The following is a 27,347-nucleotide window of genomic DNA, read 5'->3' as shown; positions in this document are numbered from 1 at the left end:
CAGAAAGTCTACTTCATACTTCATATAATTACAGACTAGCATGGACACTTGAGCCACTTTTGTTCTAAATACAAACTGTGAAGTTAGCTGAGCCAGCAGGAACAGCTGATAGTGCAAAGTAGGTACCTGCATGAGCTGCCTGGCCTCACTGCTGGCAGTGCCATCATGCCTTTATGGCATGCTGTCAGGGTATGACAAATCATACAGTGAGGGAGCAACTACTCATTAGGAATCCAGAAAGTGTCTTACACACTTCTATGTCTCATTAATTAGTAGAGAGAAAAGTCTCCCCTTTTTATAATCTCTTTCATGTGCTTAGATAAAGATAATAGTGTCTCAGTTGGTGCAAGCTGACCAGGGGAACAGCAGGTTTTGGAGACAGTTGCTAGCAGTATTTCCTCACTCCCTTAACCTATCCTAAACAGAGCTAACCATAGCTTAAGCTACAGCTAATTTCACATGGTCATTTTAAGAATCTGAGGTTATAATTAACACATTGTCAGTGTAAGCAGAAGTTAATGACATCTGGCAAATACAGGGGCCTTTGCTTTGTGCTGCACAGCAGATCCGACGCACCTTTGCATCTATAAAATATGTTTTAAAAGACTGATACAATGAGAAGTGGTGAATATTTTCTTAAACCACCCTTTATTAAAAAACATAAACATTTGTAAATATATAAAATTATAAAATATCAAGTGCTTCTTGCTTCCCAGTACAACGGAATTCAGAAGTGGCAGGTAAATTTAGCATTAATCTGCTTGGTGTGTTAGTTTCAGGGCTGCAGAACTGACCAGCTAGTTTTACAAAAGACAGCTTATCTCATTCCTCTGACAGATTTAAACAACCTTATTTCACTTTAGTTTCAGACTTTTTTCCTGCTCCTTTTGACAAACATCAGTACGTACTAGTGAGAGCAAGGCTGGAGCTATAGAAATGAGCAGGCTCCTTAGAAAGACCCAAACAGGTGTTTTACAAAGGGAGAGCCTTTCAGTTGCTAATGGGGAAGAGAATTCAGGTACTGAGAGAGCTCCTTTGTACAGTGTTCCTCAGGGACAGTGTGTTCTTGGCATTGGATCATCTTCTAGCTGGACTGGATAAAGCTAGTTACAGGTTCCATTTGCATCAAGAGCCCTTAATCAGCAAGTACTCAGATTCCCTTTAAATAAGTATAATATGAAGCATCATGAAATCCCATCTAATTTTTTTTTAATCACATAGGAGTTATAAAGTAAGAATTTTTCAGGTAGTACGCTAGACCTGAACTCCAAAGCAAGACATTACACTGCTGTGGCAGTACTGTAAATTGAAAAAATCCAGTTGTACCCATTGTAATTGTCAGTGTAACTGAATTCTAAATGGGATCTTTTGTTTCACTTCCCATGTCATCTAACACTAAAGAATGATGTCAGTTGCAGAAAGAACTGGAAGGTGTTTGTTGATGTTGTTTCTTACTTGGTCTCCTCCCCAAAGCCCCTGTCACCTTCAGAAACTTATGACAAGTCTCTGCACTAAAACATCACCTTTGCCAGCTCTTCTGCCAGCTTCCATCATGCCAGGCACTACAGCATCATTGCTCAAAGAGTGATACTCTATAGGAGAGCATCAAGCTAGTCTAATATTAAAGCAGTAGATTCATCTTCTTGTGGAAAACTTAAACCACTGAAATTGCAAGAGAGGTGAAGAAACAGAATCCCAAGTAAAACAAACTAATACTGAATGTCTGAGCATTTAGCAGGGAACCAGAGGGATGCAAAATGCTGCTGTATTTAACTTCTGATGCTTACTGATATTTTCTTTTATAGGCAAGCACTACAGGCAATACTTTTCTTTTCTTGTAGAAGACAAAGTGACTCATTGTAACAGACTTGTATTACAGATCACATACTTACATATCCCCGCTGAAGTGGAAGGATGCTCTAGCTTTTACTGCCCTTTAGCTAAAAGGCACAATTAGTTCCAACATGAGTGGAAGCGTTGTTATGCTGCACCCCAGACCTTAAACAGAAGTTTTCCACTGGGTTTGTTGTAGGCACAACTTCTGTCTTTCTGAAACCTCCACCCTTGATCAACATACATGAAAATTTAAAAATGGCTGAAATATGATGCTACCCTCCACTGTGACATTCCTTTAGCTTGAATCAAGTCAGGCAAAAATTTTAGTTGTGTGCATAGTTATCCATTGCCAGTTTTACCTTTCTGACAGGACAGCCTTCCTTAACAGCCCAGATCCCCAAATAAACACAAGACTGAGAGATGCACAGCAAACATGCTATTTGCTCTAGTCCTTGCTTGTTGTGCAATATGACACAGATATCCCAGTGTACCAGCTCAGGATTGGTCCATGCCCACTAGTCTGAGTCAGCCCTTGGCATCCCCTTTTTTATCTGTTTAGGGTTCAGGAACATGTGCTGTTGCTGCATCTTCTGCCTTGACCAAATCAGCACTGATTGTCTCAGCATGGAGCCGCTTGTAGTCAGTGTGGAAGAAGATGACATAGAAACAAGCCATACCACTGCAGAGGCCAGCCAGCACCAGCACCGGAGCTGTGAGAGAGATACGCTTTTAGGCAGTGAATCCAAAACTCCCCATGGGTGCAGAAATATACAGGTCAGCTCCCCAAAACAGCACATTCTGTCTGACCTCCTCACAAGGGATACCCCTGAGGACAGGGTGCAGACCACAGTGGGACATTACCAGTCTGGTAACAGACAAAACTTGCTTTACCTAACATTAACATAGGAAGAGAATTTAGGCAAAATGCGGAAGGCTTCCAGAACACTGTGTCCTGCATGATCTTCAGCAGGTTAGAGGTCTTACACCAGTGCACACATTGTACTTGTAGGAGTGTGTGTCTCTCCGTAAGTGTCCACATTTGTGTCTTGGGGGGTTGTGAAAAATGTTACAAAAGAGATTGAATCAAATCACTTGAGCTCCACAAGGGAACAGGTCCTTACAGGTAGTACTTCTTATATCATCTGAGAGCAAAGTGTAGAAAAATTCACTAAGCATGAACTTTTATTAAGGACAAATTAGTGTTTAAAGAATCTTTCCTGAAGGGAAAGAAAAAGTATATCTAAAAGACTATTCAACAAAGCCTGGAAGTAGTTATAATTTCACCAGTGTCCCAAATGAACAATCTTTACCCCTTTCTCCACTGGTTTTCCTGTATGTATCAGACCACAAAAGGAACAGAAGTGGGTACATAATTCCAAGATCCAGCTCTGATCTGATTAAATGGCAAATTTAAGGCTTTCAGAAATGAAGCAGTCAAATTGCTTTTTGGGGACAGTTATTATGAAGCCTTGATCCCTTACAGCTAGTAGACCTTATTCTGGGGAGTTTCTGCTCAGCCAAGCAGGATATATTTAATAGGTGATGGTCAGCCTTTGCTTACAGTGTCCCCAGGTGTCAGTATGACATAAACATGAACCACTTGAGAGATCAAGTCTAGGGTTTAGCCTGCACTGAAAACACTTATGTGATCCTGCTCATCTCAGTTGATGGCTCTTCTGACCAGCTAGGAAAGGAGGGGAAATCTGGAATAACTCAGAACAAAGTCATACAAGTATGCTACAAACACAGGCAACTGTGTGTACAGAATCAAGTGTTGTATCTTTCAGTCAAAGCATTTGTAACCTTGGCCTCTGATATGAAAACCAGCCTTGGTTATCCTACATGGACAGTGTCTTCCCCTCAAAACAGCTGCTTTCTAGCTTTATGAAACTCAAGTCTCTGCAGGGTGACTGTAAGAGAATTTTAATCCAGAGCTAGCAGTGGCATTCATGGCACCTTAGAGTTCTTTCCATTTCAATTTTGCAGGATCAGTTTAGCAGGAGCAGCAAGGAGTGCACCAATAGATTCAGAAAGGGTGTTAGAAGACACACTACAATTGCAATCAGAATTTCAGGGTTTCTCACACTGAGACCTAGAGGAGAGTGGGGACTACGTGGGGTGCAACCAAGTGTCTAGTGTTGTACCTCAAGAACATACTTACTTGTCCAGTCCAGGGCTCCATCCTGGTCAAGGGCACAGGTGGAGAATGGATCCTCAGAAACATGGACGGTGAGAGCTTGTAGAAGAATCATTAAAATCACACCCTCAATCTGGCTGTGGGAAGAAGCCAACATGCAGTTACGTTACCTGCCTGAGGTACCAGTGCTGCAGACAAGGCCATCTTCCCCAGCTGGCAGAGAATGATGCCTCTTTCTGGTGCATGGTCCTTCTAGCAGAGAAAGCTACTGCTGGATTCCTCTGGCCCAGATGTTTGGTTAACTGATTCTGGCCGACAGGGTGTCCAGGTCAACTCCAGACACAGGGCCTGTGTGGCAGGATCACTATATACTCCCTCAGAAGGTGAGCAGGTGTTGAACTCCACCTGTCAAAAAACTGAGGTATATTCACTGGGCAGAGACTTGGACACACTTCTCACTGCAGGACTGAGGATGCAAAAAAGGCTATGGCTTCAGCCTCCTCCTCATTCACAGCTGGCTGGCAGCAGCCACTACATCCACAACCAGTGAGGGACAACAGCCTTCAAAGGCAGTGTGTGATGCCCCTCACTGATGTTTCTTGCTGTGGCACCTCCACTTGACACATGGCATCAGATCACTGGTGTCACTCTTTAGAGCTCCAGCAAGTCATTCCTGCTGAAGTCCAGAGCCAGCCCTAGGCAGGCAAATAGGTAGGAGGAAGAACAGTCACTGTTCCTCACTAACTGATGAGCCCCATCTCCCTCAACAGAGCACCAGGAACTGACTCATCTCTGTACTGACTCATCTCTGTACTCTTGTGGGAATGGGTGCCTCTCTCAGGCATGCAGCCCCCATCTGCTTCAAAGGCAGGCAGTGCTGGGCATGGTTAACTCTTTGTGCCAAGAAAGAATGTGTTTATCTTCCTTTTTCCTTTTCTTGCACCTCTTCCACACAGTCCTCCCTGTTTTAAAATATTTAGCTCTTCAACTCTATGGCTCATCCAGCTAGCTCCCCTTGCCAGAGACATGTGCACGGAAACCAGAAAGACATTCAGCAGGACAGCAAGCACTGATGTCTATGCTCTTCTCTATCTCCACCCACAGGCTTCTGTATGTGTGTGTAAGTGTTGGAACCCAAGCTCATCTGTCAATTGGATTTAATCTGCCTGCTTACCTTGCAACAAAAATCAGACCGGTAGATGTGCCCTCTCCTACAGGGTAGGAGCACTCCACAGCCAGCTCCATGGCAATGGGGTAGATGGCAAAACCAAAGAAACCAAAAAGCGAACTGGTGATGGCCAACATGATGGCCTGATGTCTGAACCGAGAAGTCTGCAGGCAAAAAAAACAATACCAAAGTCTCAATGTTAGCACTGCTGTGCAGAAAGTCTCTGAACCTTTAACCTGCAGGAAGTCTCAGGGGGTAACTCACCAGTATATTCCCTACCTTTTCCTGAAATTGATTTTTTACTTTCAACCCTCTAGAGTCAACAAAAGGCTACAAAATGGAGAGCTATCTGTTGAACTGAAGTAAAGAGAGGATCAGAAGAATTATCTGAAAAGCACTGGTGTGGTTGTACTGCAGTAACTTGATTAGTCAGTAACTTACCAGGAGCATGTTCCACATCTCTCTAGGGCCAAACACACACCTTTGTCCCAAAGCAAAGTAACATTTTGGAAATTATGTTTGCATTAGGTAACTTGTGAGAATTCTGGGTTGCTGCCGCTCAGTGATAAGGAAAATCAATCAGACACACATTTGTAACACAGGGATTTTAACATCAAAAGACCCAAACAAAAAAGCAAAGAAACACCTGAAATATTAACAAAAGTTGGAGATTGGATTAGTACCTAGAACAGCCTTGTCCCTAAGTCTGGAGGAAAGAGCACGACCTTGTCCAGCCAATGCTCCTAAAGATTAAGTACTTTGCAGCCATGCTGCTGGTACCTCCTTCCCTGACCATGTAATAAATTCACACAGAGGAACACAAGGTGTCTGTCCTGGCATGGCAGCAAACATGGCCCAGCTAAACTGGTTAAATCAAGGAAAACTCTATGTGTCTGGAATCTGAGTGCAAAGTGCAAAGGGATCAAACAGATTTGAATGGGTGATTTTTGTTCTACTACTTTGAACTAACAGTTCATCTGTATGGGATGAAGGTGAGGAGGGAAGGGCAGGAGGAACCCTTTGTTTGTTGCTCCTAACACAGCCTTTTACCTACTCAGTGCTTTACCTGAGTCCAGACAAGCTGACTTGTATTCAGATCATCCTCCAAACAAATGCCAGAATATGAAAGGGGAAAATGCAAGGTGTGCTTCAGGCACATTGTCCTACATTGACAAAAGCATCGCATTTGTCTGTCTCTTCCAAATGGAGCTACCATCTCTGGGGTCTTGGCCCCAGGGAAGGTGTGATCACTCTCTTGTGAAAGTCTGGATTCTTCATCACAGAAGAGAAACATACAGCATAAGACTGCTGGGAAAGCAGAGACCTGCACCATTCTGGGTCTTCTGCAGTGCTGTGTGTCGTGATCAGATTCCTGCTGTGTGATGGCTCTCACTGGCAGTGGCTGTGCTTGAGCAGCTGTACCCTGGCCCCACGGGTGTAAAGTCTCCAGGCTGTGCATTCCTCTCCTGGCTGAATTCAAGCGTCCTCCTCTTCTGCCTCCCTTGTCCCTCTCAAGGAACTACTTCAGAGCTAGAATATAACTAGGTCCTTTCTGCTAATGCAACAACTCTGACAGCCACCACTGTTAAAGCCAGGTGTTGGAAAAACATGACATTCTTGTTCATTTTTTGTGATAAAAATACCTAGAAATTCCCTTTCCTTTTTTGAAAGAATGGTCTCAGGAGTCAGTAAGCAAACATGATGGACCAGAATAGGGAAGTAAGATTATGCCTGTTTATCTATATCACAAATCAGTCTGTCCCAGGTGCCACAGTGACTGTCAAATCCTCGGTAAAGGGTTTTTCTTTAAAACTAGCCCAAAGAGGTAATCCCAAAGTGTAACACAGGGCTTAATAAACACTGTGACATCGAACGACCTTGGTTTAAGTTGATGATTTATCACATGGCAATATGTGATAAATAAGCCCATGGGAATGGCACAATGCAAGGAAGAACTCACCACAGCGAACATGATGCTGGCAAGTGCACTCAGACAGAAACTAATCTTGGTGGACTCTATGAACTTCCTTGTCCGGTCGACATACATCCCTAGCAGGAAAGCACCCAACAAACCACAGACTGTGAACAGTGCACCATTCAGGCCAGCAAAATCCTGGAGGGCAGAAGAATAAGTAATGAGAAAGTAGAGCAATTAACAAAGAGGTTTCAATGTCACTGACCCATCTGCCAGCTACCAGTGGTTCACTTACTGAGGTAGGAAAAGCTTTCTTGCCCATTGCAGTAGCTGAGGCCTTCATAGGGCTCTGAGCAGCAAATGACAAGAGTCCAGATGCTTCTACAAGTGTGTGGGAACAGCAGGGTGACAGCACTCCCAAAGGATGACAAGTCTGTATGCCTGACAAGGGAGGCTGGATGCAGAGCAAGAGCAGTTCCCTGACATTAAATATTCCAGCCTGGAGCCACTGGGCTCTTCCAGGGGCAGTCAGATGCTTTGTCCACACTGGTAGCAACAGGCCCAGCTACCTTGGGACCTGCTGATGCTTATAATTATCTTCCTGGCCCTTTTCTTACCAGGAATCTGCACTGGCACACCCAAAGCATGTTAGAGGAGACACCGGTTGTGTCAAGGTCTAATTAGAGAGGCAGCGAGCAGTGGCTAGGATAGGGTACATGCTCTGTTGCCTGCAGTGATTGCCCTTTGCTTGTAGCACTTCTTCAGCTCCATAAGAATTCAAACGCAGACAGCAATCCTGAAAGCAGAGAAGCTTTTAACAAATTTGGAAAAACATTTTCAGGACCCTCAGGGGCACTGGAAAAAAAAGGTATATGGAATAGCTTCTCTGGGCTAAAGGGCCAGGACAAGCCAGTCACACAGAGACAAAATCATGATGCACAGAAAGCAAGGCTGCGAAGTTTGAATGGTCTCAAATTAAGAACCAATGTAATGTACAAAATGTGACCTGGCTATGGAGCCCTGAGCCAGCTAGCAGATCTGGGAGCTGAAGACAGGGTGGACAGAGACCAGACATGTAAATGTGCATACATAACAGCTGGAGAGGTGTTTTAAGAGGACTCTCATAGCAATACAAGCACCAGGACTGAAGTGCAGCCTGCTGAGAGGAAGCACCTGAAATGGGGGATCCTCCTAATAAACAGGAGGGAGAGAGCAGCAGGAACCAGATGTGCATATACAGTGTTGAACTGTAAAAGCACCTGCTGCTGCCATGAGAAGGATAAAGAAACAGCTGTCACAGTACCACTGACCTCTTCTGCTGCCCTGGCTTCATGTAAATCTGTGCAAAGAGGAAAAGGTGCTTGTATCAGCTGGTCTTCAGCCTCTCTAGGGCCTGCCTGGGCCCCATTCTACTCTGGAGTAGGTGGCAGAAGGCTGCATAGACAGCAGCGCTCTGGAGTGGCTTAAAAAAAATCACAATATTCTTTTTTCCTAAAAAATGTTTTCATTTGCAAGTGGGAGCCTGGCCATGGGCATTAATGAAAATACAGGTCATCTATCATACTAAGAGTTTGACCATGTTCTGGGTTAATATATATTAGAAAACATGAGCAAATAAGATATGAGACAGCAGCATATTCAATTGTCTTCATTTTTCTCTGAGTCCCTTATAAGGGAAAATCAATTTGATTGTATCACAGACAATGTGGACAATGGGAAGAAAAGGAAGAAGACTCACATTTGAATACCCCTTTTCACAAAGGATCTGTTCTAGTAGAGCTGAAAAGCAGGTGAACATCCCAATTCCTCCTCCAAAACACACTGCCAGGATGATATATGGTTTGTTTCTCAGGAGCTAAAAAAAAAAAGTTGATGTAAATAAGTGGAAGAAGGAAAAGGCCTGGCTGTGACAGCAGACTTGAGGGCCAGCAGCTCTGACTCCTCAGTTGAAAATGCTGACATGGTGATGTCATGTGACCCCATCATAATTGACGAAAATATGGCTTTGTCCTGTCATTTCAGCCAGAGGACAAGTTACAGTGAGGACCATGTAGGGAGGAAGGAACTCTTCAGTGCTCAAATTTTTCCTTTGCTTTGCCACGGACTATCCTACTTCTGTTCAGAAGACTCAGGTTCTGTGTTCCTCATGGATAAGCCCAAGTCTGCCTATTGAGGTCTGCCTTGAGCTATCTGAATGGCTGCCAGTCCACAGTTAATGGGCCGATAGCATCCTTGCAGCTTTGTTGTGAGCAGCTTCCACTCCCTGAGGAAGGAAGGGATCTTGATCTCCTTCAAGGGGCTTTCCATGGCAGGTTTGGGGCCATGGCATTCAGAATCTGCTTTGTAAGCAGATCATTGAGCATATCCCCACCTTACAGGGCTGCATCCTTCACTCCAGCATGTCAGTCCCTATGCTGTAACACTTACCATTTTGAGCCCTGTGAAGAATGGCTGTGAGTTGGAGTTAGTGGCACTGGCTGACGGAGGCGTTGGCGGGACCTTCTCGTGAATCCCCAGAGTTGCTAGAGCACAGGCTGTTACTGCTGGGATAGCATAAATACCCAGCTACACAACAGAAAGACAAGACAAATTACCAGTCTTTCCAGCTCCGCTACCTCAAAACAAATAAATCAGCTGGACCCAAATCAGCCCTGCTGACTGATTAAAGCAGTTTTCATTTACCATCAATGGAATGTGCTTTCCTTCAGGAACTAGTGCAGGTGACAACAAGTTTGCTATAAGAATGCCCAAGGGATTGGCTGGAAGGAAATAGAAGAGAAACATTTTTTTTCATTCAAGAAGTCAGAATCATGTATCCGCCCCTATTGCCTGCCAGCACCACAGCTGCAGTGCACAGCACTGTAAGGAATAAGGATGAAACAAGGCATATATAGGGAGAACCAGGAGGGGAACATTTGGAGAAGCTGACTGTGTGGTCTTAATATTGCCACATCTATTGTCTCACTCCCATGAAATCCATTCTATAAAACCATCTCCCTTCAACTCCTAACTCCTGTAAACCATTTTCTAGCTATGGACTATGATGTCCTCACCCTCTCAAGGCTGCCTCAGTAAATCTCAAGCTGAAGGGACAAAACTAAAACTGGCAAATCCATTTCATCTGTTCTGGACATAGCAGGAGTTACAGAGGTTTTTTTCCTTCTGTATTTCCCTATGCCATTAGGCATGTATACAGTGTGTAGAGAATTCCCCTTCTCAAGGGTGAACAGCTCTCCTAGCCTCCACTGCCATGACAGATGCTCCATAGCCTTAATTGTCTTAGTGGCTTCTTAACTGCACTTACACTAATACGTCCATGTCCTTCTTATACATAGGAATCTACAAGCAGACACAGCTCTTCAGATGTGGACAGGAGACCTCCCTCAAGCTGCTAGCAATGCTCTTCATGAGGGTCACCAGGATGCCATTATTTTTCTTTGTCAAAAGGCCATGAACAGCACTCTGAAGTGACACTATGTCATTCCTGAGACCTTTCAAGCCTTCATACACCCTATGCAACGGCCAGGCAGGTAAACAAGTTGATCCCTGCCACCAATTACAAAAATTATATGGCAGCAGAGAATCTTGCAGACTTTGTACAGGAGGAGGCACTTCCATTATTATGGGTCTGGAGCTTAGCTGTGTTTGAAGCAGCACTCCTGGGACTCAGCTTGGGAACATCCAAAATTGCAGACAACGAATTTTTAATGTTAAGGCAACATTCTGCAAGTAGTCAAACAGTAAAGCTGCTTTTCTACTAGTGTACAGGGATGGAATTAAGAAAGACAAAGCCAGCCTGGTGAGTCTGGTGAAGGGCAATGAGAAAGGCACCCTTAAGTACTTTAGCAGCAAAAGGAAAGCTAGGGAAATGTGGTCCTGTTGCTGGATGGGGCAGGACACTCAGTGAAAAAGGACACAGAAAACATCAAGGTATTCAATACCTACTTCACATCTTCTGTGACTGGTAAGTCTGACCTTCAGCTCTGAGACCAGAGCTAAAGTTTGAAGCAATGAAGATTTACCCTCAATGGTGAAAGACTAGGTTGGAGAACATTAAATAAGCCAGACACACACAAATCCATAGCATTGATAGGATGCATCAGAGCTGAAGCAGCAGATTGTTTCTATTGCAAGGCCGTTTTTGGTTACATTTAAAAAGCCAGAGGCTCCTGAGATTGGAAGAGAGCAAATGTCACTCCCATCTTCAAAAAAGAACAAGAAGGAGAATCCAGGGAACTTCAGGCTTTTCAGTCTTACTTTGTTCCTTTGTTCCCTTTGTTCCCTGGAAAAGTCATGGAACACTGCCACCATTTCCAGGCACATGAAGGATGACAAAGTGAAAAAGAAAAATGCTTAACTAACCTGGTAGCTTCAGTCAGTGAAATGGCTGCTGGACGGATGAGGAAAGAGCAATTTGACACTGTCTCCACAACAACCTTGCAGACAAGCTGATGAAGCACTGTCTAGACAACTGAACAGTGAGATGAACTGAAATCCAGCTGAATGGCTGGGCCCAGAGGATTGTCATCTCTGACATGAAGACCAGCTGGAGGCCCATCATCAGTGGTGCACCCCAAGGGTTGATACTGGGGCCATGCAGTTTGGATGACAGGACAGAGTGCACCCACAGCTAGTTTGCAGACAGTGTGACACTGGGAAGAGTGACTTGCAGAAGAGATGGCAATGCTGCCACTCAGAGGCACTGCAACAGATTGCAGAAATAGGCAGAGGGGAACCTTGTGAAGTTTGACTACAGGAAATCCACTATGCTGCACCTGGGGATGAATAATAACTCATGCAGCAGTACCCCTTGAGACTCACCAACTGGAAAGCAGCTCTGCAAAGAAGGACCAGAGGAGGAGTGGGTAGGGGGGTCCTGGTGGACACCAACTTGACCATGAGCCAGCAACACAGCCTTCTGATAAAGAAAGCCACCACAATCCTGGGCTCAGCATTAGGCAGTCTTGTCAGTGGGAGCTGGACTTCACTCTCAGCACTAGCAAGTTGACATCTGGAGAACTGTGAGCAGTTCTCAGGTTCCCAGTGTGAGGAAGACATGAATTTGCTGGTCCAGAAAAGAGAAAATATGATTAGAGGACCAGAGCTTCTGTGAGGAGACACTAAAAGAGTTGGGATTGATCAACCTGGAAAAGCTGCTGGAAAGCAGTTTTGCAGAGAAGAATGTCAGGTCCTGGTGGATTGCAGGTTGACCATAAGCCAGCAATGCATCCTCGAAGAAAGGTGTCCAACAGCATGCTGGGCTGCATGAGGAGGAGCAGGTGGAAGATCCTGATCCTCCTCCTCTCCTAAGTCCTGGTGAGAAACAGAGCGCCAAGTCAAATGCAAGGCTCCTTGTTACAAGGTACCAAGTTAGTGGTGAAAGTCCAGTTAAGGGCCAAAAACATGATTAAAGGTCTGGAACGTCTCTCATGCCTAAGGAGGCTGGGACAGCTGGGACTGGTTAGCTTGGAGAAAAGAACATTGATCTGCAATTATAATTAAACATAATAAATAATACATATAATTAAAATGATGGAACCAGACTTTTCTCAGTGGTTAAGTAAAGCTTAACACAGCAAACGCTACCTGAATATAAACTAAATTACTGTGATAGCTGTTTAGCACTGAAACAAGATGCTCAGATAAGCTGCTACAACGCCATCCATGGAGATAATCAAAAACTGACTCAACATATACCAGGGCAACCTGGTCTAGACAAACCTGATTGAGCAGGGGGCTGGACAAGATGATCCCAAGAGGTGCCTGACTGTTCTATAATGATGCTGAGGTACCATTAATAATCCTATAGCACACAACTCTAGCATTTCTACTCTGTGTTTGGGAAAGTACTAGCTTATGATGCTGGTGAAATATTACCTACTTCTAAGTACATGGAAACAATCAAACAGCAGTTTCCAAGGAGATGGATTACATCTTCTCTGTTGGTGTCAAATGCAACTGGGCATTGTAGGGGACAGCCTGTAAACTAGTCAGCTGTTTCCATGAACTATCAACATGCTGAAGCAGTTCCAGAAAGTGTAGATGAGGGTTGGAAAGGTATAGGTTGGCATTGGGCTAAATTTGAAAGGACTGAGATCACCCGAGTAATTACATGGTTTCAGTTGCCTTCTTTTCCTAGGAAGAGCTATTACATGGCCTAGATGATGAATAGAAAAGAGGTCACTGAATTAATCAACTACACATTACAACCCACGGGTCCTGGTGGACTAGCTTGCAGTACTCTGCAGTGGGGCTGTGTGTTTTGTGGTCAGTGATACTGATGCACTGAAACTCTTCAGAGTGCAGAAAATGACAAACCATGACAGACCTCAGTAAATGAAGACTTCTATGGATGAAGCAGAGGTCACTTCACTGGACTCAGACAACTCTTTCTACTTCTTACAAAGGAGAATTTCTTGTGATCTGGGAATGAGTTCTTGGCCCTGCACTGCTTCTCTCTGAGTAAGCCTATACAAGTGATGGGTAGAACAAACACTCAAGAGCTGAGTGATTAATCATTTTGACAGCTGAGTCATAGTAATTTCAGCTGCTCAGCAGGATCCTGGGTGCAAGGTTTATATTTGTCACAAAAGCCCAGGGAAGCCTACCCATAGGCATTAACAGTAGGAGGCTGTAGAGCCAGTTTCTGTATGCTGCACTGATACTGACAGTACTGAAATGCTGAGTGCTGCTCAGCATTAATTACACAGGAAGTGGGAACTGATAAATTGGAGAAGGATGACACAAAAAGCTCACATCAGCAAGGGGAAGAATGGAGACAAGTGTGAAGAAGCAAAGTGAAATTTGTCTGTAAAGTGGCTGAGTGGGAGCCATTCAGTCTTTCAAGAAAAGGAAGAGCTGATTCTGTCCATAACTACCTGACAGACAGGTGCAACAAGACTGAATACATGGGGCATAAAAAGCATTGAGATGTTTACATTTGCCATGAGCTAATTAACCACTGGATTAAACAACTGGGGCTGTGGTAGATACTCCTTCCAGACAGTATTTAAATTTTCTTGAAATGAAATCCTGATATTGTTCAGCAGACATTATGGATGTAACCAGGCATTATTAATGAAAGCCTTCCATAGAGCAACACGCAGGTGTTGCAGCAGACAACAGTCACAGCCTACTGAGCCTGCACTCTGACATCCAAAAATGCCAGACACTGAACAGCTTCAGGTCTCGGGATTCCACTCTTCCTTGCTCTTCAGGTTTGTTGTTTGTCATAGACTCATTTGGCTCTGTAAAGACTGAGGATGCTGTGTGAACAAAATGCTCTGTAGCTTCTCAGGCCACTCTCTCACTTATAAAGAGCATTTTGTTTGCAGGCTGTGCTCCTTCAGGGCAGTGAAGCACTGAGTGCCCAGTGGTCCTTGGTAGTGCTTGTATCATGCCACACTGACAACAGAGCTGCTTCTGCAGTGGGGAAGGTGAAGGTCTGTCTCAGCACTGGAAAACCAGGTGAGTCATCATATCCATCCTATTCTAGGAAAAGCAGTGCAAAAATAATTTATTCGTTCAGACACCATAGACCCATTCTTAATGGCTAAACAACAGCGCCTATGCTCTAGTCTAGCAGCGGCATTGGAAAAGCTGCATAGGGGTGCTCTTCTTTCCCCATGCTCACCCTTCCTTACAGCTTCAAGGCAATGGGGAAGGAAGGCAGCTGCTGGATTTTGAGAGAAGGATAGATGCGGCTGCCACACACATGCAGGTAGCATGAGGCTTCACAGCTGGAGCCAGTGAACCAGCCCAGTTTCTGGAGCACCTCTCAAGTCCTTGGAGAAAAGAGGAAGAGAATTATTTGGCTGCTAGGTAAAATGTCCCATGAAGGGAGGAAACAGGTCTATCAAGTGCAGTATCCTGTCTCTATCTGTGCCCAAAGGAGCCAAGACAGGAATGTGATTAGAGCAAGGGTATCTGGTGCCTCTCCTCCAGTTTCCCAGCTTCCAGGCACTTAGCAAGGGAGGTGTGCTTTCTGCATGGATAGTCCTGCCATTTAACATCCCCAACATGTTTGTGCAGACAGACAAGTATGTTTTATCTGTGTGTGCATACATACCAATTAAGAATACGTGCTCAGCCTTCCTACTGGATGAACTGATGGGCAAAATTGCCACAGCAGCCTCACCTCATCTTACTTCACCTCACCTAACCTCACCTCTATCCAGTTACAGAATCTGGCAACTGTGACCATTGGCACTACAATGCAATTTAAGACACCTTCCTATGAAACTGCAAAATTAAGGCCTCTAAAGACTTAGTAACATTAAGGGCTATCACCTATGTGATATTTAGGCAAAGATGACAACCTAGTCCTGGAAGAGAGGCAGGAGGTTAGGACTCTGGGTGGCATATACTGAGCACTATCGCTGGATGTGGCTTATACCCACTTCTTGTTCACCTGTTTTGTTGCACGTGACTACAAGACTCTTGAGCGGAGCTGTATTTGCACGGGCAAATGGCTGTAGTACAAAGGACTTTCTCTGCCTGCTGCCTCTGAAAGGCAAACAAATTGCTAGCAAGTTACATGAGGCAGCAGTATCATTCTGAAGCTATCACTTACACATTGATGCAATCATATTTGCTGTTGCTCTCTGGTGGTCTGGGAACCATAGTGCTGCCAGCTTTGTTGGAGAAAAGATGATAAGAGGCTGTGCTAATGCACAGAAGCATTGTCCAATAAACAGGTACCAGTAATTCCAGGAACCCAAGCTCAGGAACTTCAGAACACTGAACATCCGTGTGATGCTACCAACCATGTTCAGCCATGCACTCAGGACCACCTGCAGTGAGCAGAAACAAACAGGTATTGTGTGCTGAAGCCTGAACTTAATACAATAGATTGGCATGAGCAAGGTCTTAAATGCACTACAGGAGAGACTGGGTTTTAGCAATCACTGCCTGCAGACCATCCCCACCCCTCTGGGCCACTGCAAGATGTTCCTGAATCCTACCCACCTCCTTAGGGAGTGTCCTGGGGTGACAGGGAGCAAGGTGGCTCTCTGAAGAACCACATTGATGAGAAATCTGAAGTTCACTAATTACACCTATTGTCAGGCTTGCGCCATCACCCATATTTTGCTGAGACAATCCAAAGATCATGGCAATGAATCATCCATCTTAAGGATCCTGCAAATGTTCTTCTATTCTATTATAATGCTAGTGTTTCAGTGCTGTATTCCACAACACAGTTCTGGGATTGTGCAGAGATCGCAAGATGGCTCAGCAGAGACCAAGCTCTGACCAGAGGGGTCTCTCACTTGCATTCCGTCCTGCATTAAACTGGCCCTGCCAACAAAATTGCGGCGCTAAGACTTTTCCACAGCAAATCTGATCCAATTACACAAAGCACTTCACAGAGTCAGCTCACACTATCTGTCCCTGTCAGTTAGCTAAGACAACAAAAACTACAGCTGGAAAAGACAAGCATGCAACTTTATTCTGACTTTTCCCACTGCTCTCTCCATCATCTCCACAGAGGTGATGTTACTGAACTAGCACAGAGCTTTCAATGTGCTAATTCCCTGCAGCATTTGGCAAGACTCCTATTCAAAGCATGTATACTACTGCTTTGTGCATCTACTGCTACCTCTAGATGAAACTTCCTCAGGGAAACAGAACTCTTCAACTCACAGCACAGCGGAGCCCCACACTGTCGAGGACCCATGTTGCCACCAGACCAAATGGGATTGAGATGAGGAGGTACACCATTGAGAGCCAGTTGACCGTCTCCAGGGAAATATGGAAGTAAGCAGCTGTCTTATCAGCCACAGGAGCAAACGTCAGCCACAGCTGCAAAACAAGTACCAAGAATGGGTAAGCAGGAACACCTCCAGCAGAACAGTAATTCACCATCCCCTCGAACTGAGCTGAGAGGATGCTCATTGTCTTAGTCTCTCCTTGAAATTGTGATGTTAAGGCTGGTAATAAAAGTTCAAACCCTCAGTGTCTGCAGTTACTCGGCCCAGAGCACCCCATACATTTCACTGCCTCATCCCCAGTCCCCTAGTTCTAATGCTGGAGGCTGGCAAAAGCAGCCAGCCAACCTTTTTCTGCCCCTATGTTGAACAGGTTGGCCCTGACACACACACTTACCTAATGGAAACCACATGGACTCATTCTGTGTTAGCAAAAACAAAATAGAATCTGCAACCTTCTCTCAGCAGCTAAGGTTTTGGACTGACATTTTCAGTTCCATTTGTAACACTTGTATGTGGCCTTCTAAGAACAAATTCACTGCGTGTCAGCCAAGAGATACATTATTCCCTGCCTTCCCAGACGCACTCAACAATTAGAAAATTATCCAGAAATTGCATTATTTAATGTATTAGAACACATAACAGGGAGGTAAACACAGAAGACGTACTTCAACAAGTATCCACATTTTCCTTCCAGTGCCATATCTGAACACAGCTCCTCAGACTTTGTTTTAGACACTGATTTCATGGTTCCTGTCTGCTTCTGGTTTCTTATAGGAATGATGAGAACTGCTTGATCCTAAAATCAGGTTCTGAGATCACATCCACAAGAAAAAAAAATGAGGTGCTAAAAGTCAGAGGATGTTTCTGTAGATTCTTTGCCAAGATGCATCCTGGTGCTTTTAAAAAAGACTGGTCTAACCTCTCAAATGGCATAACCATTCAATAATGTTGTTTACAGGTTACCTCACTGTTAGAAGATGACCTTGCTGCTGCTGAATACTCAAGGTTATAGAGTTTGCAGAAATGTAAACAAAACAATTCACATTCCTTCAAAAGAAAAAAGCTTCAGATATAGCTTCCTAGGAAAGAACTCCAGCCATAGTTGCCTTTCAGGTAGTCCCCTCTGTTCTCACAAGCTTCCTCTTCACAGCCTGCAACCTGCAGCCAGCATCAGACGTGATGTTCGTGTGTAACTGAAAAAGGCTTGGAGGAATAACCTCAGAGGAAGGTGGGCTCCCACAAACTGCTTCTTGTTACTTCCAGTGTTCTGGATTTATTTTTTTTTTTTTTTTCTTACATGACAGGGACCATAATAACTACCACATTAGACGGGAGCAGAAGGGGAGATGGACTTTTCTTCTCCCTAGAGTCACCGGGTGACAACAGCCAGATGCAAATCATTCTTCAGCTATGCATTTTACCTAGCAGGGATGCAATGAGTAAGTGGTAGTAACAGAGAAGTTTTGAATATATTCTTAGCAACCTTGCAAGGACTCCTAGCATTAGCTCTTTCTTCTCCAAAGGAGCTGCCATGCTGTATCTCCTGTATTCAGTTCAAATCAGCATGTCACTATGTGACATCATTCAAAGGTCTGGTAGGAGATGGATTTGGTGTTCACTCAGCTTCTACAGTCAGGTGAATGAAGATGTTAGGTGCTGAAGGAAACTGTAGTCTTAGACAACAAAGAGGCTAATCCAGGTCACTTTCCAGACTTCCATCAGACTGGGATGGGAATTTAAAGTTTAATGCTAATGTAACTGTTTAGATGTTACAAGCATTACTAAGGCATGAGCATTAGTTTGCTTACGGGACGCTAAACAGCTGCCAAACAAATCCCAGCTGTGTATTTCCAGCAATAGCATTTCTGGGTTCCCCAAGGCCTTCCACCGGGGGTGGTGGTGATGAAACACTCTACCAGGAAACATTGTAATTAAAGAGAGTATACATTTTGTAAGGCAGCTTCAGGTATATTTTCACCCCTCCTGCTCCTCTACACAACATGCTCAACCATTCATTACATCATTAGGAAAGTGATGCCACTAGCCAGAGCATAGCATTTTCTGTTCAGTGACTGTATGCATCTAGGTGAGCTGGGATCAAGAACTGGCACAATTCCATTACATCTAGTAAAACCATTTATTGCTGAACACAAAGCATAGGGGCTGCCCCATATTCCGATCCTGAGCTCCAGTCCTAGCATATCTGTGTGAGAGCATGGAGGGTGGAAAGTTGCAGCTTGTCCAAGACTGAGCTTGTCTCTCAAAATAGAAAGTGGGTTTATTTATGGAACTGGAGAGAAAAAGTATGTTTCGTTGTTTACCATGTGTTGCTCTGACAGAGAAACTCGGAACTGGGCAATGGAGCTCAAGATGCAGCTGTAGTCAGAGACCACCAAATGCCCCTGCAACAAAGAGGGGGCATTGTGGAGTTTTGCCTACACAGGTAAATACACAGTCAGTATGCCACCTTCGGCTTTTGATTTTCCCAGTTTTGCTACTTCATCCACAGTAGTTAATAAGCTCTTCTGCTGGAAGCTAGAGCCCCTATCCAGCATGTTTTTCTGAAACTTTGCATTGCCAAGGCTGGTGCTTACACAGGGGCTGCCCTGAGGTAAGCCCCCTCAGAGAGAATAGGTAAAGAGATGCAGCTTGGTAAGGTCAAAGTCCTGTAAATTCCAAAGATGCAGAATAGGGACAGAGAGAGGTTCTGCCCTCCACCACTCCCCAGAGGCCATTGTCTTCACTCATCTTTGGCACACCAAAACCACAGAATCACAGAATGGTAGAATATTCTGAGATGGAAGGGCCCCACAAGGATCATCACACCCAAGTCTTAACTGAACGGCCTGTATCATAACTTCCCACTGTAGATGACAGTGACAGATGCAGAGAATGTCTGGGGTTACAGGATGTCAGACCCCAGAAGCTTGCTGCTTCTGGGACAGATTAAGAGATACCTCTGTCCTTGCAGGGTTGTTCAGTCCTTGCAATTTTCAGTCCCTGCACAAGCTTCACTTTGTGGAAAGTGAAGCTTGCAGTCTGGTCAAACTGCATGCAGCTCCATTTCCTGAGAGGCCATATAAAACCAGAGCCTCAGTGTCAGTTACAGAAGGCATCAAGATGAGTCCTTGTTACACACTGCACTACTTAATCCGTGCTCACATGCACTTCTCCAAAGGCAGCTCAATAGATGCCACAATGTCAATTCCTGACTGTGATACTGACAAACAATTTTCACTCACCTTCAAAGCCTTGCCAGTGCTGCAATTAATGAAAAACTTCCAGCAAACTTTGCCAAAATTCTCAGCTTGGCACAAGCTGGAGTGGATGATGATGGAAGTCAGCAGAAGCTCGTGCTCTGGGCCATTGCATGTTAATCAAGAGACTTACATGGAAGCCCATGAAGAACCACTAAATCACAGGGACTCTTTGCAAGTCAAAAAGCCTCAATGAGTTTGAGCTCAATTCTGAGCTCCATCCCCTGACACTTGTCAAAACTGATTTCCCCAGCATTCTCTCACAGATTTTGCATTAGCTGTTTTCCAATTACAGCTCCTTGTGTAGCATAATCCAATATCATTGGTTATTTCAGGGATGTTTTAGATCACAGTTGCTCCTTCAGCACTTGGTATGGACTTCTCCCTCCTTTCAGATATGCATCTAGCAGGACCTTGGAACAGCCAGCATAATAATAGACACTGTTTCTTCTCCAAAGGCAGGAATTTTAGTTCCTACACACCTCTTCTGAGCTCAAGCCTTAGAAACATGCTTATCTCATTGTGGTTTCTACGTTTGAAGACAGCAAAAGCTCCAGTGCACACTAGGCTGGTCTGGAAGACATACCTCAGGACACACTCTTCACTATAAAAACTTGTGCTCAGCAGCTGAGGAAGAGGACAGAAGGGCCCCGGATGATCCATAAGCCTATTCTGGCTTGCACTGGAGTACCGCTTTAACTCTCATTGCACACAGCTGGCTGGCCAGCTGGGGAGCCATGCCCCAACACCATGAGAAAAGGACATAATGTTTTCCACCCAGAGTCTACTCATATCCTCAGTGACAGGAGGGCCCCTCCACACCTTATAACAGCAAAGCTTTCACCAGGGCCAGGACAGTGACACTCAAACTATCTGACTGATACTGATGTTGGGAATGGTACCGGCTCCACTTTCAGCTCTCTTGCCCTCTGCTTTAATCTTCTTCTAGCTGACATTTTGATTCTCCTGCACCTTCCAGAGACTGCTTGGTCCCTTGTCCATTAAGTGAGGCTTAATCTCCATTAAAGGTGACTGAAAAGAGAAGCATCTTCATGCCTCTATATGCCTTTTCACAAGGCATATAGAGGTAGAACCATTGGGAATGGATTTAAAATAAGGGAGGGTAGATCTAGATTAGATATTAGGAAATTTACTGTAAGGTTCGTGAGGCACAGGAACAGATTGCACAGAGAGATTATGGACTCTCCATCTCTGGAGGTGTTCAAGGTCAGGCTGTATGAACAACTTCATCTAGTGGAAGGTGTCTCTGCTCATGGCAGAGGGGTGGAACTAGGTATCTTTAATATCCCTTCTAGCCTACACCATTCTATGATTCTATGATCATGATCCTATGACAGTTGAAGGGCATGGACATTCCTGTAATCAGATCTGGCAGGTACAGCCCTGCCAGAATCAGTTCTTCACAAAGGGCAAGCTGATAATCAACGCCTACTTTCCTCATGAACAAATCAAGATTCTGAAAGTGGAAAGCAAAATATTTGCAAAAAGGCAAATCAGGCAGGGTGGAATCAGGCCACTTTGCCATGTGAGTGGTAGTATCAGCTACCAAAGGTTGCTATATGGAGTGCTTTTCATTGTCTGGCATACGGTATAGCTGACTAGACCCTGGAAATGGCCCTGCAGTACATTTTATGTACAGTTTTAAAAAGAGGAGCCAATGGGGTTGTCTTGCATGAAATGGGAACTTCTGCTTCATAATAGGCAGCAGCACAGCTTGCCAGTCCCAACATGGGCTTTGCCTACAGCAATTCTGCCAACTCCAGCATGCTTTCTTTCATGTACATGAACACCACTTACAAGGTGATGTGAGATGTCTTTCTGTGACATGGATGCTCTTTTTTTCTCCCCTGAGACTGGACAATGAAGCCCTTACACCAGGGTCTTCACATTCAAGGTTAAAAGGGCCATACAGTTTGGAAGCAAAGAGCTGAAGCTCAGCTACAGGCACCCATGCTGACACAGGAGTCTAGGACGTTAGGATAAAGGCATGATCTTCAGAAAACGCCAGATCCTTGCCATGATGTCTCTTAGTCTCTACAGCTCTCAGGAGAAGTAGCAGGAAAAAAGAGCAGCAGCAGTGTGCGCATGCGTATCTACAAGGGCACTGCTGGAGCAGACAGGCGTGGTGAGGAGCGTGTGCACCCTGCCCTGGAGCATGCCAGGCTCCACTTGTGCGGATCTCCTTCCTCTCCCAAGTACACTAAGTGGTGGTGTAAGTCCTCCAGTTGGTGAGTCAGGAGCCACTTGGCCAAATGTGAGCTAGCTCCAACCCTCTGCTCCCCTGCTCCTCCCCAGCTTGCTCATGCTGGTGAACACAGGACTGGGCAGTAAATGCTCTTGGTTTCATTCTTCTGTCTTTTTCTGTGTCCCCAGTGCTAAAGCAAGACAGTCCCTCCTGTGAAGCACAAGTTCCCACCTGTTCAGCTTCACAGGAAGGAGGAAAAAAGGAAGGACATATGTGCTACAGCAGCTGCAAGCACACCATGAATACCCTTAAATATTAAGCCGTCAGATGAAAAAAATTGCACTCAAAATCACAGCATAAGTTTGGCAAAACAAATCTGGGGAGAAATCACAGGCAGAGTTTTGTCATCCCCCCTATCAGCAGTGCTGCAAGACACAGATGGGGATAAATCATTTAAGCTTAGCTGTGGTCAAAACATCCTCTCTGCCCACAACTCCAGGCAGCACATATATTATACTGATGTCTGCTTATGGCCTTCTTAAGATAAGGCAGGAGTTTCTTACACTACATGGTCAGCTAGGAATTCCCAGAATAGCCTCATTTAGGAAATGAGAACAAATTTCTGCTAAGGTAGTACCCACTTTGTACAGCAGGGAGAGACAGAGGCTTTTAAACTCAGGTCAGTAATAGAAGCACAGTAAGGGGCTATCTAGCATTGGTTTAATAGTCTCTATACCATATTAACCCCACTCTGCTCCAGTTAATGAAAGGATTTCATATGATGAAGTGGAGCAGTAGGATATAGTGGAAGGGGGAATAGTGGGATATACTGGAATAGTGTAAGAGTGCCCCTTTCATCGCCACATGGTCTGGTCTGATTTTGCTCAATCACACTCTAAACCAGACTAAGAAATGCTCCTTTCTCAGCTTGCCCTTGCTGCATGACCAAATGTGCTGTCCTGCAGTTAAATTGCTTCTACCTTGTCTTCTTGACACTGAAAGTTTCCCCCACTTAGTACTGTCTCCTGATTGCCACAGTTAGTGGCACCAAAGACCACTAAAAGAAAACTGCATGTATGTGGACAAGAGTGAGGAGTACAAGGCATTACTCTGGAAGCTTCATCCAGTAAATGAGGTCCAAGTCAGATAATTCAAAAGTCATGTGTTATTATATGCATTTGCAGATAGCCTGACACGTGTACATAGAACAAAGTGCTGTATGCAAAATCTGCACAGGAATTGAGGACACAACTTGCAAGGCAATTTCTCACACCACAAAACTGGTAAATTAATCTTTTAATCTGGAACTTTTAAATGGCAACCAACTGCTTTGATTTCATGGACTTTCAACCACTCTGTTCTGTGATTTTTATCGGGAAGGTTTAGGATAAACTTTAGTATCAGGAAATGTTTGCTTACAACTTTATATGTCAGCACAGTTGCCATTCCAGATCTTTGTAATGGCTTAGAAATAGTAATTCCACTCTAGGATGTTTGATAGGCACTCAGTTTTGAAGTTGTAAAGTTCTGGCCTAATTTCATACCATGGAAAAACAAAACTGTGGGTAGACAGGAAGTTAATAAGATACAAATGAGACAGAACAGGTCAGTCTTCCTGGGCTACAAAGTTTTCAGTAACACACTGAGGACACAGTAATACTTGCAGAGGTACTGAAAAGATCTGTTTGAGAACCCCTCCAGTTTCACTTTTAAGCTTTCAGCAAAGTCAAAATATGACAAGACATCCTGGAAAAGACTTGGTACAGCTTCCCTCACCCATGCTGTCACCATCTACTCTAGGAGGATGGGTTTATTTCTTGCCACATAACGTTCTTCTGCTGTGCCAATTTAACTGCAAGCATGCAGTGCACTGCAGTACACTTTTTTTACACTCTTAAAGGATATGCTGATTTTCCATTGAGAAGGTGTATTATTTTTATTTTTTTTTCCCATAAACTGCCAAATTCTCACTATGTTTTTCCATTTCTCTACTCCAGCACTATTGCATCATGGAATACCTAAATCTTCCTTCAAAGCATTTAAATGTTTTCAGGTTGCAGTGTCTGATCTTGTCTGCCAGACAGCCTGCATTCAGAGCATGGTAATCCTCAAGAACATGAATAATTCTACATCAGTCTGATAATTATCAACAATGTCCTCAATGACTTAATGAGCAAAGATCTGGGATTCTTTTTCATATATTAAGCCTTGATAAGAGGAAACTTTATGGGTTTATCTCTGTAACTACTGGACTTAATTTAAATCTGCTCAACGGGTGGAGTATGATCTGGCATCCAATTTTTTCAAGTCTCTCAGAACAAGACAGTAAGAGTAGGCAAAAAGAAGCTCATACAACCATCTGCTTAGTGCAGAATTACTCCTATAGTGTTCTGTATATGCAACAGACCCTGAAAGAAAGCTTGCTCCTCTTCCTGACCAGATAAATCTGCTGTCACAGGCCAGCAGCGCGGCAGAGTTAACTCCTGCTCCTCTCCCACCGCGTTTCAACACTGCTCTGCTATTCTTCTGCTAGAAACATGTGACCCTCACAGACGATGAATACTTTCTCTGTCTCCCCATGGCTTACGAAGTGGACTCGGCAGCAACTTTTGCTGAGTTCCAGGACACGTTTTGCTTCATCCCAGTCTGACTTGACGCTGCGGTACTTCCTGCTGTGCTCTTGGATATCACACACACCCTCCCGCCCCATCCTGCCCTTCCCCCCTCACCACCCCTCGGTGCCCCGGATCCCCCCGGTCAGAAAGGAAAACGTGAAGGCCGAGGTCATAACCAGAACGACAAAGTTCAAAAGTAAAAGCCTCTTATTCTTATAAGGCAGGGCCAGGCTAACGCTTCCCTGAACTCTGCGCGTACAACCGAGTCCCTGTGCCCCAAGAATGAGGGGGTGGATCTGAGACAGGGCACTGGGGCAGGGCCCTGAGGATTGCCCGGCTGCTTCTAGGAAGAAACAGGAGGTGGTTTTGGCTCCGGCGAGCCATGTCAGCCCGTCTTCCCTCTGCAGCAGCAGCAGCCAGAGCTGTTCTCCACATCTGCCGCACAGCGAGGCGGCAGGGGAGGGCTGTGTGCCCTGCCTGCTCTGCGCCTCGGCCTGCTGCTCGGGCACCCGGGGATGCCGCCGGCCGCCCCCTTCCCCGTCACCCCGCAGGAGCGTCCCAGCCCCAGGCCGGCTGCGGAGAGCGGCTGCCGGTGGCGGGAGAGGCGGCCGCACTCACCATGGCGTTGGAGCAGTTCAGCAGGCACACGACGGCCAGCAGGAACCACCGCCGCCGGTACGTCCTGAACCGGGCCGGCTGCGCCGGGCTGCACTCCCCCAGCAGGCTGGCCGCCTCGCCACTCTCCATCGCGGCTCGGCTCGGCTCGGCTCTACTCGGCCGGCTCGGCTCGGCTCGGCACTGCCCCGTCCGGCCCCGCCCCGCCGCCCTTCCCGGCCTCCCCAGGGCGGCCCGGCCGCGCCGCCGGGCGGAGCGCCAGCCTCTCTCCGCCGAGCCGCGGCTGCCCCGCCGCGCTCCTCAGCGGCTCCGCATCGGCGCTGCTCAGGTGCGCGGGAAGGAGAACGCCCGGGCGAGGACACACCGCTCCTGCTCGTGTGTCGTTGAAAAATACAACGCCAGCGTCGCCAGCATCGCTAATGCCCGCTGACGGCTCCTCGTCGCAGTGGGAGTCCCCTTTAGCTCCCGGCTCCGGGCAGCACCCGAGCGGCAGCTGCCGCGGCTGCGGGTGCTGCTGGGGGCATGAGCAGGGAGAAGCCTTGCGGGAGCAGCCCTGTCCGAGGGGTGTTCCCTTACTGGAGTAGAAAAAGGACTAGAGGAGAATAAGGGGAGAATGGTAAGACCCATAGGGGTCTATCAGCCACAGGATAGTTCGGTTATGAATTTTTATGATCAGTTTTGCTGCAGACAGCAGCATTTTCTTTCCCCGATGTAGAGACACCCCACTAGATATTATCTCCTACCCAAAAACTCATCAAGAGGAAAAATGCAAAATAATGCAAAGGAAAAGCCTCTACTGGTTCCAGACATGGCCTGTGACTTCAAATTGGATGAACACTAGTAGTTCCTGGGTCTCTTTATGTCAACCCTGATATGTAATCACCCTCGCACACCCACCACACACCAACGGCTTGGCCTCAGCAGTACTGAGCTGACAGGCTGACCAATTCCAGAAACGGTCCCAAAACACAAACATCTGCACGCCACCTCTTGTTCAGGCCTTGGAAATCCTTGTGTCATTCCTCACCACAACCTGCTAAGACCATATCACCCTCTCAGTAAGAGGCTGAGGTCACTTACTGTTAGAAGGACTTTATGCCAAATGCTTTGAGCATGTTTGGAAGAGTGGGTAAGGAAGGTTATCCTGCCAGTATTCTCACATGAACCATTTTAGCTGAAACTTTTTGGGGTGGGAGTTGGGAGTGGAGAGAGGAAAATGAGGAGGAAGGAATAATTTCTAGCCCATGTCAAGCCTGTTGTTTCAGGGTAGAGAGAAGCATAGGCTATTTGTGCTAGTGAGCAAGTTTTACTAACTGTTAGATTGTGCCTTCTAGTCTCTCTCAGCTAGAATTATGGGATGACATTTAGTAATAGCAGTTGACATTTTGTGGTAGCAACCAGAAATATTAAGGTAATATTACTGATTGACATGGTCCTCTGTCTACAAATGCCTGACCTGTTTTGCCTGGTGTGTTAGCTGCTGACAAATGAGCACTGTTGTTTGTATGTTGTAGGCTGATGTACAGCAACTTCTGCCCTGCTCTGGAAAGACATGCAGTGATCTGGGTTGTGTGCACGAGTGAACTGCCCTTCTGACCCAGCAGTGCTGTCATGTGCAGAGAAACTTACACACCAATATGCTAGAAAGAGGCCCAGGTGTGTCGGACAGCAGAAGGGCATAGTGGCCCGAGCTCACTAAGAGAACCATCACTCCCTCCTCTCCCTGGTCTCTCCTGGAAGACAAGCCCTGTGTGAAAATCAGCTTCACTAAGACTCATGATCATCACCATGCTCGCTCCTTTTTCTGCTTAAAATCTCTATTATCATTAAAGATGTCTGAACAGTGCTGTCAGAAACCAAGATGCCATATGAGATTCCCTTACTGATT

General features: G+C 45.5%; 1 protein-coding gene across 2 annotated transcripts; it reads right to left on the bottom strand.

Moving 5' to 3' along the window:
* Positions 1-647: 647 nt before the first annotated feature.
* SLC49A3 (solute carrier family 49 member 3) lies at positions 648-25,635 on the bottom strand. Of its 2 annotated transcripts, XM_058827234.1 has the most exons (10): positions 25,463-25,635; positions 16,699-16,857; positions 15,629-15,848; positions 9,739-9,815; positions 9,484-9,621; positions 8,795-8,911; positions 7,102-7,254; positions 5,148-5,305; positions 3,998-4,110; positions 648-2,546 (listed from the first exon to the last, which is right to left on the bottom strand). In XM_058827234.1, exons 1-10 carry the CDS (start codon positions 25,589-25,591, stop codon positions 2,392-2,394), a joined length of 1,419 nt encoding a protein of 472 aa, XP_058683217.1. In that variant the 5' UTR covers positions 25,592-25,635; the 3' UTR covers positions 648-2,391. The 2 variants fall into 2 exon arrangements, with proteins under 2 accessions (XP_058683217.1, XP_058683218.1); XM_058827235.1 differs by lacking the exons at positions 648-2,546; positions 3,998-4,110 and adding an exon at positions 4,209-4,378.
* Positions 25,636-27,347: the final 1,712 nt, after the last annotated feature.

This window comes from Poecile atricapillus, chromosome Z (genome assembly GCF_030490865.1).
Source record: "Poecile atricapillus isolate bPoeAtr1 chromosome Z, bPoeAtr1.hap1, whole genome shotgun sequence".
In the NCBI taxonomy this organism is placed as follows: Eukaryota; Metazoa; Chordata; class Aves; order Passeriformes; family Paridae; genus Poecile; species Poecile atricapillus.
This window is presented reverse-complemented; position numbering and strand designations above follow the sequence as displayed.